Source organism: Hyaena hyaena, unplaced genomic scaffold (assembly GCF_003009895.1).
Source record: "Hyaena hyaena isolate Hyena2069 unplaced genomic scaffold, ASM300989v1 scaffold_392, whole genome shotgun sequence".
NCBI classification, from domain to species: domain Eukaryota; kingdom Metazoa; phylum Chordata; class Mammalia; order Carnivora; family Hyaenidae; genus Hyaena; species Hyaena hyaena.
In genome coordinates, this window is record NW_024081017.1 from 1,161,494 (window position 1) to 1,175,553 (window position 14,060).

General features: G+C 54.5%; 1 protein-coding gene across 7 annotated transcripts in view; it reads left to right on the forward strand.

Annotated features, from left to right (window-relative positions):
- SMARCA4 (SWI/SNF related, matrix associated, actin dependent regulator of chromatin, subfamily a, member 4) overlaps positions 1-14,060 on the forward strand; it is a 97,429-nt gene that overhangs the window by 15,405 nt on the left and 67,964 nt on the right. For 5 of the 7 annotated variants that reach the window (XM_039251053.1, XM_039251054.1, XM_039251055.1 and 2 more), the window contains exons 1-5: positions 6,459-6,680; positions 8,799-8,931; positions 10,186-10,590; positions 10,910-11,008; positions 12,098-12,356. In XM_039251053.1, the coding sequence (XP_039106984.1) occupies positions 6,459-6,680; positions 8,799-8,931; positions 10,186-10,590; positions 10,910-11,008; positions 12,098-12,356 (1,118 nt within the window). Of the gene's footprint in view, positions 1-6,427; positions 6,681-8,798; positions 8,932-10,185; positions 10,591-10,909; positions 11,009-12,097; positions 12,357-14,060 lie in introns of those variants that run through there. The other 2 variants (XM_039251052.1, XM_039251050.1) reach the window with 2 other exon arrangements.

The window sequence follows — 14,060 nt, forward strand, 5'->3', positions numbered from 1 at the left end:
AGGGTAAGTCCCCCATCTAGTATCGTCCAGTCGGCAAGTGGAAAAGTCCACACTCCGAGTCCAGGCTGCACTGCAGTGAGTTACACTGTGGTCTTGGCCTTGTGACCCTAGCAGTTCCACTGGGTGGCCTGTGAGCCTCAGGGACCCCTCTGTCAGCGAGCTCTTGACAGTCCCTCTGGGAGGTGTAGTGGTGTACCCTCTGTCAGTACGCCTGGTCCTTGCCACCAAATGGGCCCGGAGCCCTGCTTCCCCTCTCTGGCTGGGTCATCTTCCCTGTGACTTCTTTGCGACTGATAACATCCTTGGCAGCCGTAAATCCCTAGGAGGCGGGAGCAAGTCACAGTCTCTCTGGATTTTAAAATACCCCTTTCCTTCCTCTATCTCCGTGACCTTGAGATAGTAAAGGAAAACTGATTTCCTCTGCTCACAGCACTCTGACACCAAATGTGTGGGTTTTCCACACCGAGCAAGTTTCTGCAGACACCAGCCGAGTGTCCTACACTTCACCTCTGACACTGATTACGGAGAGTTAGTGCAGACCCTGGAGGTTAAGGGCTCAGCCCCACAAGACTCCCACTGCCGGCGCCAGTCACAAGGAGTGGGTCCCCAGGTTACCCGCACTTCTGTCCAACTTGGTTATAAATGGGGTTACCATGACGCCCTCCTCAGCTCAATTATCTGATATAACAGCTGGCAAATCTCGAGAGTTTACGTGTGTCTACCAGTTTGTTTTATTAAAAAAATTTTTTTAAAGTTTTATTTATTTCTGATTGAGAGAGAGAGGCAGTGTGAGCAGGGGAGGATCAGAGAGAGAGGGAGACACAGAATCCGAAACAGGCTCCAGGCTCTGAGCTAGCTGTCAGCACGGAGCCCCAACGCGCGGGACTCGAACCCGCAAACTGTGAGATCGTGACCTGAGCTGAAGTCAGACACTTAACTGACTGAGCCACCCAGACGCCCTTCTACCAGTTTATTTTGAAGGATATTGTAAAGGACAGGGATGAATAGCTGTATGAAGAAGAGGACTAGGAGGATCCTGATGCAGGAACTTGGTCCCCATGGAGTAGGAACGTGCCACCCTGCTAACACACGGATGTGGGCATCAACCCAGAAAGCTCTTCTGCCCTCTTAGTTTAGAGTTTTTGTGGATGCTTTATGATGTAGACATGTATTCATTCACTTTCCAGTTCCTCTCCCCTCCTTGGAGGATGGGGCTGGAAGTTCCAAGCTTTTAATCACGGCTTGGTCTTTCTGACAACCACCCCCATCCTGAAGCTCTCCAGGAGCCCACCAAGAGTCCTTTCGTTAGAACTAAAGACCCTCCTATCACTGAGGAAATTTCAAGGGTTTTAGTCAAAAACTGAAGGCAGAGGGGCGCCTGGGTGGCTTAGTCAGTTAAGCATCCGACTTTCGCTTAGGTCATGATCTCGCGGTTCGTGGGTTCGAGCCCTGCGTCGGGCTCTGTGCTGACTGCCAGCTCAGAGCCTGGAGCCTGTTTCAGAGTCTGTGACTCCCTCTCTCTCTGACCCTCCCCTGCTCACGCTGTCTCTCTCTCTCTCTCCTGGAAATAAATAAAACATTAAAAAAAATTAAAAAAAAAACAAAAACTGAAGGCAGAGACCAAATACACATTTCTCATGATCTCAGGGAGACACAATTTTCTTGAATAGGGCTCCGAAACCTTTAACTACCTAAGGACAAATGTGATACATCAGACACCATTAAAATAAGAACAACTCTGAGCACCGGGGGTCGTACGTAAGCGCTGAATCTCGGCATCTACCCCTGAAACCAAGAGCACGCTGTATACACTGTGTGTTAGCCAACTTGGCAATAAACTATATTAAAATAAATAAATGAAAAGGCAATAAATAAAGAAGAACTTCTCTGCATCTTGAGACACCCTTGGAGAACGCAAGGGTGAGCCCCAGCCTGGAAGAGGAACCACGTATCCCCAAGCGAAACATCGTGAAGACAGGCCCTCTGCAGAAGCGAGTATCTCAGTGGCCAGTCAGTATACAGAGAGGCATCCATGCCGTTGGTCGCAAGGGAAATACCAAAGAAAATAAGAGACAATTATACACTCACCGGAACGGTCACAAGTCAGAGGGACCGACAGCGCCGAGCGTCAGCGTCGACGGAGAGGAGCTGGACCGCGTCACCCGCTGCTGGGGGCCTGGCGGTGTGTGGGCGCGTAGTCCTGGTGTGGAAAGCTAGCGATACTTACCTGAGCCAGATTTATGCCTTCTTCTGACTAACATTTCCACTCCTGGATCCCCAAGGAAAATGAATGCCTGCGCCCGCCAGATGATATTGGCTTTATTAGCCAGAGCCCAAACCTGCAGCCACGAGCCCGCGGAGAGGAGGGCAGGCAAATGAAGAACAAGTGCCCACCGCCCCGGCAACGTGGATGCCCCTCGCAGAGGAGCCAGAGGACACTATGCGCGTTTCCCCTAGATGCAGTTCAGTTAGTGAAACCAAGGAGTGATAGAGGCTGAGCCGCCTTTCCCCTGGGACAGTGGTCTTCACGGGACAGGCCAAGAGGCCTTCAGGATTGTTCGAAGTGTTAGGTCTGATCTGGGGCTCATCCAGTCGTACATGTACGATGAGGGCACGTTAGGGACGCTGACACTGTGTGTAAGTCACATGCCCCCTCTCCAGTGGCACGGCGAGGACCAGAGGGCTGCCCGCGCGTATCCCCATAGGTACCAGTACCCTGACCGGGTGCGGCAGTGTTTGGGGAGCCAGCCCACTGGGCTGCTTAGGATGCTTTTGCATTGTGTCTGTACGTTCTGGGTCCCTTTTACTGTCACTCCCCCTGTGTGTCTGAGCTTTCAGTCCAGAAATGAGTTTGCTGCCGGCAGCCCCGTGCACCTACCTGTTTCATCGCCGCCTAACCCCTCAGAGGTGACAACTTCTGAAGCAGATGTCATTTTTATTATTTTTACTTATTTGTTTTAAAAGTTGATTGATTTATTTTGAGAGAGAACATGCGTGCACACAAGCAGGGGAGAGGCAGAGGGAGAGGGAGAGAATCTCAAGCAGGCTGTGTGCTGAGCCCAGTGCGGGGCTTGATCTCACGACCATGAGATCACGACCTGAGCCAGAAGCAAGAGTCAGGGTCTTAACCAACTAAGCCACCCCGGTGCCCTATTTTGTTTTTTTTTAATGTTTTATTTATTTTTGAGAAAGAGTCATTGATTTATTTTGAGAGAGGGCGTGCGTGCACACAAGCAGGGGAGAGGCAGAGAGAAAGGGAGACAGAATCCAAAGCAGGCTCCAGGCTCCGAGCTGTCAGCACAGAGCCTGATGTGGGGCTCAAACTCACGAACTAGAAGATCATGACCTGAGCCAAAGTTGGACACTTAACTGACTGAGTCACCCAGATGCCCCTATTTTTTTTTTTAATTTTTTTTTTTTTTATTTATTTCTAGGAGAGAGAGAGAGAGAGAGAGACCGCGTGATCAGGGGCGGGTCAGAGAGAGAGGGAGTCACAGACTCTGAAACAGGCTCCAGGCTCTGAGCTGGCAGTCAGCACAGAGCCCGACGCGGGGCTCGAACCCATGAACTGTGAGATCATGACCTAAGCGAAAGTCGGATGCTTAACCGACTAAGCCACCCAGGCGCCCCACCCCTGTTTTTTAAGAATGAAAAAATACAGGGGTATCTGGGTAAATGTCAGTTGAATGTCCGACTTTGGCTTAGGTCACGGTTCGTGGAATTGGCCCCGAGTCAGGCTCTGTGCTGTTAGTGTGGAGGCTGCTTAGGATTCTCACTCTTGCTCTCTCCCTCACTAGCGCGCACGCGCTCGCTCTCTCTCTCTCTCTCTATCAAATAAAGAAGTAAACTTAAAAAAAAAAATACATGAAAAGAAAAGTCTGTTCTGAAACCCAGTAGTTCTCAAAGGTAGACGTTGCCATGTTTTGGCCCCAAATTATTACCTGCTGCTCTCTGGCACCTTCAGCAAGCTTCATGTGTCGTCGATGAAGTCAGTGCTTCCGTGGCTGGAGGTGATGGATTCCTAGAGGTGCCCGCATTTTGATAGGAAGAGGGTCTGACACTAAGTGTGAACTGCGTTTAGAAGGCCCATCATTCCACAGATACAGTGTTTGCTCTTCGGTGCGTGTGCCTTGAGACAAGGAGACGATGTTGCCTAGATGATGTGGATTTTATTTTGCTCTTGGTTTCAATTGGCCTGGCTTAGACTAGAGACCTTCGGCCGAGAAGGACCCGTGAGCCCCCAGATGCCACAGGGTGCCTTGAGTGTTTTTGGGGCCGCTGTCTCTCTGGCTGCCTCACTGCACTCTCTCCGGGCCTGAGCGGGCCTGTGGATGCAAGGGGGCCAGGGGCCGCCCCGAGGAGCCATCCTCCTCGACCCCAGCCACAGCTGTGTTCGTGTCACTCGTCGTCCACCTGTGAAGCGTGACTGCAGGTGTGTCTTGCCCTAGACAAACCCCGGGCCAGGGGTTTCAGACTTCGGAATCTCCATTTTCGAAAAAGATTGGGATACAGCTCGCTCTCCCGGGCAGCGACTGGAGCGGCGTCTGGAGGTAACAGGGTCCTGGTTCTGTAGCAGAAGGTAGAACTGTTTACACACGTCTGAGTCTGGTCCGATTTTGCTTCTAAATGAAGTTGTCTCTGTTTTTTAAAAGTTCATTCTCCCCGTCCCTGGGCTTCCTGGATTTTGCATTGGTGAGGAAGGGATCGTGAGCCGACACCAATGCTGCCGTCGTGTGCGGTTTACGGTGCATCACTGAGGCCCCTTGTACTTTGGGGGAAACCCAGACGCCCAGAGGCTAGACGGGCACTTTCTCGAGAGATTGGGTGTGTTCTCGCCAGGCTGGTGCTCTTGTCACTGGCCCGTGCGCTGCCGAAGTCTTTGACCGTCCCTGCTCCGCATGTTTAGCCGTGAAATGGGGACAGAGAAGTTTTGGCTTTTGATCGATTATCCAGGACAATAGGCCCACTTTCAAATGAAAACTTTGCTTTGTTTCAGTCAAGAGAATTAAAAATGTTCTTACACTTCTTAACAAAACCTTTCCTTAGAACCAGAAGTGTCCCGTAAAGTTTGGGGACAAGAGTGTCACTCCCAACACCAACAAAGTCCACGGAGACAAAGCCCTCATTTGTGACCTGCCAAGGTCCTGGGTAGGATTCTATGAAGAAAAGCTTGCCTTGAACATGCTGAGGAATACTGTTGAGTGTGCGCGCGCCTCTGTGTATGGAACAGTCTAGGAGGGAGGCAGTGAGTGTGAAGGGAATCCCGGCGGCAACATCCCGAGAGGGCCCACCCTGCCTGGCTCAGCTCCATCCTGGCGGTGGTCTCTGAGGAAGCCCCCAGCCGCTTCCTCCCGCTCCGCCGTCGCCCTGCCTGGCTCAGCTCAAATAAGGACGGCTTGGTTGCTCATTGCTCCCCACAGGGCCGCTAAGCGCATCACCCATGTCTGGTGGGACGCTGGGTGATTTTAAGTTCCCTCGATCTTCTTGTGTTTTCTGCATTTCGGCCCTGAAGATGTATTCCTCCACCATCATGAAAGAAGTTCTTAAATTGAAGAGAACTGTATTTAAGGCCATATATGACTACACAACAGATGGAGGGTTACCCGGGCCTTGAACCCTTACTGTGGAAAGCACCGATGACATTTATCAGCTCGTGGCCCTATCTTAGCAAGCATAATCCCCTTACCACCATTATTAGGGGTTTTTTTCTTTGCATCTTTTTGGGTCTCGTGGTGGCTCTGGGTCATCATAGTTCTGGGCACCAGTGTTCAGGTTTGGGCAACTTTCATTGAACTTTAGACATGTGAATATCACTGGGGAAGTATTTGAGATATCAGAGTGCCGTTATTTGTGTAATGCTTCTCTTTAAATGAACATACATATTAAACATATATTCGTTTAACATAAAGGGAAGTTGGTCTCCCCTCCTTAAATGGAAAACCAGCATCCCTTGCCATGAATATTTGGTTTTGTTGAGTGTACCGAGGCCTGGGTTGATACTGTCGCCAGCAAAGGCTGTGAGTCTCAGTCTTGCTTTCCCTTCTTGTGAAATTGGAAGATAGCAGGTATCAGGCGGGAAGGGTGTATCAGTGTCTCCCCGAGACATTCTTTTTGTCGTGATCCAAATAATAGGCGGATAATAGGTGGGGAAGTGGGTCCCCAGGTGGGGCAGCGGCTGCATACCTCTGCCTGCTGAGTCCCATCCCTTCCTTGGGGGAGGCTTCGATCTGATTTTGTATGCCCGATGTATTATCTCCTCTGAGAAGAATGGGGGAGAAAGGCCTGGGTGGTGGGGGTTGCATGTCAAAGGTGCCAGCTCCCTGTCAGGTGGGTGCTGCTTACAGTACTACATGTGGGGCCCCCTTGCCAGCTCTGACTCTCCCTGCTGGTGGCCACGACCCCCAGACTGACCAAGACTTCTTTCTAGCAGGAGACCACTGTCTGCAGCTCCTGTGAAGATGTCCACTCCAGACCCACCCCTGGGCGGAACTCCTCGGCCAGGCCCTTCCCCGGGCCCAGGCCCCTCCCCCGGAGCCATGTTGGGCCCTAGCCCAGGTCCCTCACCAGGCTCTGCCCACAGCATGATGGGGCCTAGTCCGGGGCCTCCCTCGGCAGGACACCCCATCCCGACCCAGGGGCCTGGAGGGTACCCTCAGGACAACATGCATCAGATGCACAAGGTAGGGAGCCGGGCCCACCGCCCTGATTGGCTGGGTCCGCGTGATCAGAGGTGGGAGGATGAGCCGGGCATCCTGGCCTCTGCTGCGGGCCAGCACCTTCCCATCGTGTGTCTCCCACAACCATCAGTCCATGTGGGAAATGTGCTGACATTGCTCCAGGGATGTCTTTCGTTAATAAAAATGCCCAGCTCCTTAAAAGGCAGCGTCACTTGGTTTCCTGCGCTCACCTGTGTAACTTACAAAGCACAGCAGTGGGTGCCCTTTATCCTACTTGATCCCGCGCTTGGGTGCCACTCGCTGTCATAACCACTTACTTGAACTGATCTGGGACGCTTTTGCCAATGGGGTAGAAAAGAAGCCTCCGAACACAGTTTTCCTTTCTCCCTGTGTTCCTCGGTGGTGTTGGGGGGAGCGAGAAAACATCCTCTCATCTGTATTCGCATCTAAAGGAAAAGGTGACGTGTTCAAGCCTCAGAGACCACAGGAGACCCTCGTAGAAGATGCAGATTGTGTGGCCTGGAGGTGAGGGGTCTCTGTTGACCCCTATAGCCTCCCTCCCGGGGCCATCTATGTGTTTGCACCCCATTCCACTTAATCTCCTCCCCCCCCCCATCAGGGGTGGGTGGTTCTTGTGCCCATTTTACAGATAGATGACAAAGTAGGCTGAGAGATGGTCCATCACCATGTCCATGGCAGGGCCATCTTATCCCTCTGGTCCTCCCTGCCCTATGCATCTCCTCCACATTGCTTTTTTATTTTTATTTTTTTATTTTTTATTTTAATGTTTATTTATTTTGAGAGAGAGAGAGAGACAGCATGAGCAGGGGAGGGGAAGGGAGAGAGGGAGACACAGAGCCCAACACGGGGCTTGAACTCGTGAACTGCGAGATCATGACCTGAGCTGAAGTTGACTGCTCAACTGATTGAGCCCCCCAGGCGTCCCTCCCACACATTTCTGTCAACAGTATCTTTCCTGTCATTTCCTCTCTGGGAAGCTGTTGGTGAACTGACCCCCTCCCTCCCCTCACTAATTTAGTCTGTCTTCTCCAGTACAGCCTCTTTCTCTCTCTGCCCATTTTGGTTTTTTCCCTCTAATCGCTGGCACATACCCCACACCTACCATTTGTCCTGCAGTGTTAGGAGCCAGGGCCCGGGGATAGCGGGACACCCCTTGTCTGCGGAGAAGTCAGTTTCCCAAGTGCTCCACCCTCTTCCTGCGTATGAAGCTGCTCCTCATGGTCCCAGCCAAGCACTCTCTTCCTCCCATCTTCCTTCTCTCGTGGCACATGCTGAGCTGTATTCAGCTGGGCCACCCATCAGACTGTGCTCCCGGAGACGAGGACATTTGTACCAATCGGGGCCTAGCAGAGTGCCCTGGAAGGGTCCCGGGAAATGTCCCCTTTACCAGCTATTCCAGTAGGGGAAGTACTCAGTGCTGAGCCTTAGATATACCATATTTTATTTATCCATTTATTAGTTGATGGATATCTGGATTGTTTCCACTTTTGGGGGAGGGAAACTAAGGTGTCATCGCTCCGCAGAGGACTGATGTGCCCATTGGGAGGGACAGAACCATGTCAGCCAGCTGTCCTCCCTACTAGTAGGCAGGAGGCTGAGCTCAGATCAGTGAGGACACCTAACGTAGTGTAACCATACTAATGGGCAGAAATTTCTGTTTGTCCCTCTGATTTACAGTCTCCCAAAGAAGAGGCTTTCTGATTCAAAGACTTGGGGTCACCAGGTCTCCTTGTGACAGTTAGTGGGGAGTTTGGTGGCCCAGTCATAAACAGCTCCTCACCAGGAGCTCATGTCCTTTCCTCGTGGGATTGTGGCCATCTGAAACTGCCTCTGGAGCCCTGACTCACCTGTCCCTCTAGCCGCCTGGGTGGTCAGCCATCACTGTGTGACACTGCTTCATGCATCTATTTGACACTCAGTAGGTATCAGGACCATGGCTTGGACCTCAGCTGCGTGGTCACGTTGGCGATTCAGTATATATTATGGCGATGTTGGGTGGACGTTTTCAGTGGCAATGAACTTCTCTTGGGTGGCCGTTTTCCCCCTGCCTCTTCCTGTTCTCTCTTGCTGATCTTGCCTTTTCGTCGTCCCCTCTTACAGCCAATGGAGTCCATGCACGAGAAGGGCATGTCGGACGACCCCCGCTACAACCAGATGAAGGGAATGGGGATGCGGTCGGGGGCCCATGCAGGGATGGGCCCCCCACCAAGCCCCATGGACCAGCACTCCCAAGGTACCGTTTCACTACTCTTCCTTCCTTGTGGGTGTTGTCCCTCTGGGTGCCCTCAGGTCGTTTTTCTAGTCGGGTCCCCCGCAGGCACATACAGCCTTCAGCCCTTGGGACACTGTCGAGCTTGGGCTTGGCTGGTGCCCGTTTCAGGCCAGCCTGTCTTCTAGCAGCCCCGGCAGTAGGGACACTGGTGGGGTGGGCCCACATGAGCACGGGGGCTCAGCGGGGTGGGCGCCTCAGGTCACAGCTCACAAGCCACCTAGGAGCATGTTAAGAAATATGCATTCATGGGCTCACTTTATTATTTATTTATTTACTTATTTTAATGTTTATTTTATTTTTTTCTCTTTTTTTTTTTTTTTAAATATTTTTATTTATTTCTAGGAGAGAGAGAGACAGCATGAGCAGGGGAGGGTCAGAGAGAGAGGGAGACACAGACTCAGAAACAGGCTCCAGGCTCTGAGCTGGCAGTCAGCACAGAGCCCGACGCGGGGCTCGAACCCACAAACCGCGAGATCATGACCTAAACGAAAGTCGGACGCTTAACCGACTAAGCCACCCAGGCGCCCCTTTAATGTTTATTTTAGAGAGAGAGAAAGAGAGAGAGAGAAAGCAGGGGAGGGGCAGAGAGAGAGGGAGACATAGGAGAGAAGGAGGTTCCAGGCTCTGAGCTGTCAGCACAGAGCTTGACACAGGGCTCGAACTCACGAACCATAAGATTCTAACCTGAGCCGGAGTTGGACGTGTAACCAACTGAGCCACCCAGGTGCCCCAGCTCACTTTAGACTACTGCGACCATCTTGGGGTGGGGATGGGGCTCTGCTTTAACAAGCCTTCCAGTGGTTTTTCTGAACAGGGCAGTCTGAGAATTGATGGAGTATATGACTTTCTCTTATCAGGGTGGGAAACTCTTTGCGCCGGGGAGCTCAGCATGGGGGTCAGAGGCGCGGCCTGTCCTAGCTGAGGGGCAGGGGGGCCCCGAGGGAGGCCTGGATCTGTGTAACATCCCAGCATTGACCTTGGGAACTTGCCAAAAGTGGAGCCAAAATCAGGCCAGCTGTGCTGGCTGCTAGTCAGGCTGCCAGCGCGTGTCCTCTCTCTGGGCACGTCCCGTTTGCATCACTTGAGTAGAGTCCCTTGGCCACCCCTGTCTCGGGTGGGAGCTGGTGTAAGTGCAGTCAGAGGGTTACCGTCTTCGCCTTAGGCATCCTGGATGTGTGTTGCCGGCTGACCACTCGGATCCACATTTCCCCACAGGTTACCCCTCACCCCTGGGCGGCTCCGAGCATGCCTCCAGTCCGGTTCCAGCCAGCGGCCCATCCTCAGGCCCACAGATGTCCTCTGGGCCGGGAGGGGCCCCGCTGGACGGTGCCGACCCCCAAGCCTTGGGACAGCAGAACCGGGGCCCGACTCCGTTTAACCAGAACCAGCTGCATCAGCTCAGAGCTCAGATCATGGCCTACAAGATGCTGGCCCGGGGCCAGCCCCTCCCCGACCACCTGCAGGTGGCGGTGCAGGGAAAGCGGCCGATGCCGGGGCTGCAGCAGCAGATGCCAGCACTACCTCCGCCTTCTGTGTCCGCCACAGGCCCTGGGCCCGGCCCCGGCCCCGGCCCTGGCCCTGGGCCCGGCCCAGCACCTCCAAATTACAGCCGGCCTCACGGTAAGGCCCACTGGCCACAGCACTCGGGCTGGGGAGGGGACTGCGAGCGAGCTGACCGGGATGGGGCGCCAGTGTCAGCAGACCTGGACTGTGCTGCCCACGTGCACTCCCCCCTCTGGCAAGGTGGCATAGTGTTGGCACCCAGCGCTCTGGCAGGCAGGGCTGCTAGCGCCATAAACGTTCCTCCACCACCTCTCTGCCTCGTCCCCGCCGAGGGGCTTGTTGGCTGTGTCCCCTGGGGCCAGGGCTGCCAGTGGGCATGGATGTAGGCATAAACACAGGATGCCTCTGATAATTTCTTGTTTCTCCCTATATGCAGGTATGGGAGGGCCCAACATGCCCCCCCCAGGACCCTCAGGTGTGCCCCCTGGGATGCCAGGTCAGCCTCCCGGAGGGCCTCCCAAGCCTTGGCCTGAAGGTGAGTTCCCTCTGTCTTGGTGACGTCCCTGTTCCCTCCTCTTGTCGCAAGCTTGCATCATGCAGAGCCTAAGAGAACGAGTCTTTCCTTTTTCCTTTTCCTTTTTCTTTTTTAAAATATTTTCTTATCATTTATTTTGAGAGCGAGCGAGCACAAGTGGGGGAGGGGCAGAGAGAGAGAGAGAGGGAGACAGAATCCCAGGAGGTTCCACGCTGCCAGCGTGGAGCCTGATGAGGGGTTCAAACTCACCGTGAGATCATGACTTGAGCCAAGTCAGACACTTGACTGACTGAGCCACCCAGGCGCCCCAAGTCCTTGCTGCTTTCTGCCTTCTTGGGTTTGTCTGTCCCTGGTCGGTTCCCGGATGCTCAGGTTCAGTTGCCTGGTTCCCACCCACCATGTCCCGTGGGCCGTGGTGATCCTGGCCTCTCGTTACCCGGAAGAGCAGGGTACTGAGAGCAAGTCCCTGTGTGTAGGTGACGAGGCCGTGGAGCAGTGCCACTGTGGCCACAAATGCCGGCCTTCAGGATCTGGGCCTCTGAGCCTGGCGGCCGTGTGGGACTCCTGCCGTCCTGAAGACACCCCACAGCCGGGGGGCGTGGCAGGCGGGGTGACGGGGTGGCTCAGGGTTCCATCTCTGCGTTCTATGTAAAACATGGTCTGAAGTATTGGAGGGGCACATCTGTGGGGAGGAGGCTGGGACGGAACAGACTCGTTCCTTGTCCGCTCGGAGCCTGAGGTTTAGTGATGGGTGCTGAGGAGATCGTTGCTTCAATGGGCTTCCTTTGGCACCAGGTGCCAGTCCAGAAACTTCTGGTCCTAGGAGGCCACACGCAGCGAGACCAAACCTGCGAGGGTGCTTGGGCGGGCGTACCTTCGGGAAGGTGCACATTCGTGGAGATCTCGAGGAGGCGGGAAGGAGGGAGACCCCTGAGCAGGAGTGGCGTGGCGGCCTGCATGGGCCTCGTCCCGTGGGATGTTTGTCCCCCAGGGCAGGGAGCGCCCTGCGGGCTCTGCCTTTACCCCGGAATTGAGCCGGAACTCAGCCGTGCCTACGCCGCTTGACCACTCTCCTCCCACCGCCCCCAGGACCCATGGCGAATGCTGCTGCCCCCACGAGCACCCCTCAGAAGCTGATCCCCCCGCAGCCAACGGGCCGCCCCTCACCAGCGCCCCCCGCCGTCCCGCCTGCCGCCTCCCCTGTGATGCCGCCCCAGACGCAGTCGCCGGGGCAGCCTGCCCAGCCTGCCCCCATGGTGCCCTTGCACCAGAAGCAGAGCCGCATCACCCCCATCCAGAAGCCGCGGGGCCTGGACCCTGTGGAGATCCTGCAGGAGCGGGAGTACAGGTGAGGGCGCGGCTGCCTGCCCCCCGCAACCCCCCCCCGCCCCGGGGCAGCCCTGACGCGGGCCGGTGTGGCTCGCTGTTCTCCAGGCCGGTGGGGTGTGTGACCAGAGAGCTGTCACCAGCTGCCTGGTTCTCTGTGTAGGTACGTATCCTTCAGAGAAATCGGGTGAGTGTCTGGGCAGTTGTGTGGTCCCAGATACTACACGGTGTGCGCACTGCTCCTCCGTGGGCCACAGCTTAGAACGTCCTCTGTGTGTGCAGTGAGCTCTTCTTTCTCTTTTTTTTTTTTAATATATTTTTTTACATTTATCTATTTTTGAGACACAGAGCACAAATGGGGGAGGGGCAGAGAGAAGGGGCGACACCGAATCGGAAGCAGGCTCCGAGCTGTCCACACAGAGCCCGACATGGGGCTCAAACTCAAAAACCATGAGATCATGACCTGAACTGAAGTCGGACGCTTAACCGACTGAGCCACCCAGGCGCCCCTCTTTTTCTTTTTAAGTTTATTTTGAGAGAGAGAGTGAGCATGTGCTTGGGGATGTGGGGGTAGCAGACAAAGAGAGTCCCGAGCAGGCTCTGTCCCTGCAGAGCTTGATGTGGAGCTTGAACTCACGAACTGTGAGATCATGACCTGAGCCGAAATCAAGGGTCAGACACTTAACCGACTGAGCCACCCAGGCGCCTCAGTGAGCTTTCCTTTTTTTTTGGATGCATGGTTTCTACCTGGTGGCTGTACCATCATTTATTCAGCCAGTACCCTGACTGCAGGGGTGTCAGGTGGGTGCACATGTGTCAGAATAAATCTGACCCGGCCATTGCTTGGGTACGGGACACAGATGCAGAGAAAGTTCCTAGAGTCTGCAAAATGGCGCTCTGTAGAGGCTGTATGGGCAGGTGTGGAATGGAGGTTCCCGTTTTTCCTTGCTCACACTTGGCTCATGAACACTCCACAAGCATCGGTCGAGCTTTGTGCTGGGCCCTTCTCAAACATCACTAGTAGCCGGCTGCTTTGCCTAGCCTTCTGGGTGCCAGGGGCTGGGTGGGATGCCTGGCACACGGCAGGTCTGAATCACTCTATCTGGGGGTTCCTCAGATTCGGCCCCCCCACTTTTCTCCACTGCATTCATAACTTACTCAGGGCTGGTCTCCCTTGGTGAATGTAAGCCCCGTCGGGGGGAGGGGGGAGCTGTGCATCATTTGCCATAATCCCCAGATGTCTCAGGAAATCTTTGCCCACTAACAGTCTCCAGAGTGCTCCCCTCCTGTGCTCTGGGGCTCCCATGCCTGTACCTGGGCACCTCCCCTCCAACTCCATTTAGACTCCTGTCCTTCCCCGCACCTGGTTTCCCTCTGGTCTCTGTTCCCTGCCCCCGGCAGCAGCACATTGGGCCAGACCCTGCGGCCCCTTGACTCTCGCTCACCACCCCCCACGTCCTCATCTCAGCCCTCCTCCCCCTTCCCAGGAACTGGTGGCCCTCTCCACACTGTGGACCCAGCCACCCGTTCTACACCACCTGCACAGCCTCATTTGTGCAGTTGGTTTGCCACACAGCAGTTTGAAGTCTCTTTTAGAGATCTGTTAGATCTCTTCCCCAGGTTCAGTCCTGCCGCGGGCGTCCTCCTGCCCTTCCAGTAAGCGTCTTGTCTTTTCATTTTTACCCCCCGCCCAAGGCTCTGTCCTTGCCTATCCCACTCTCCCTCT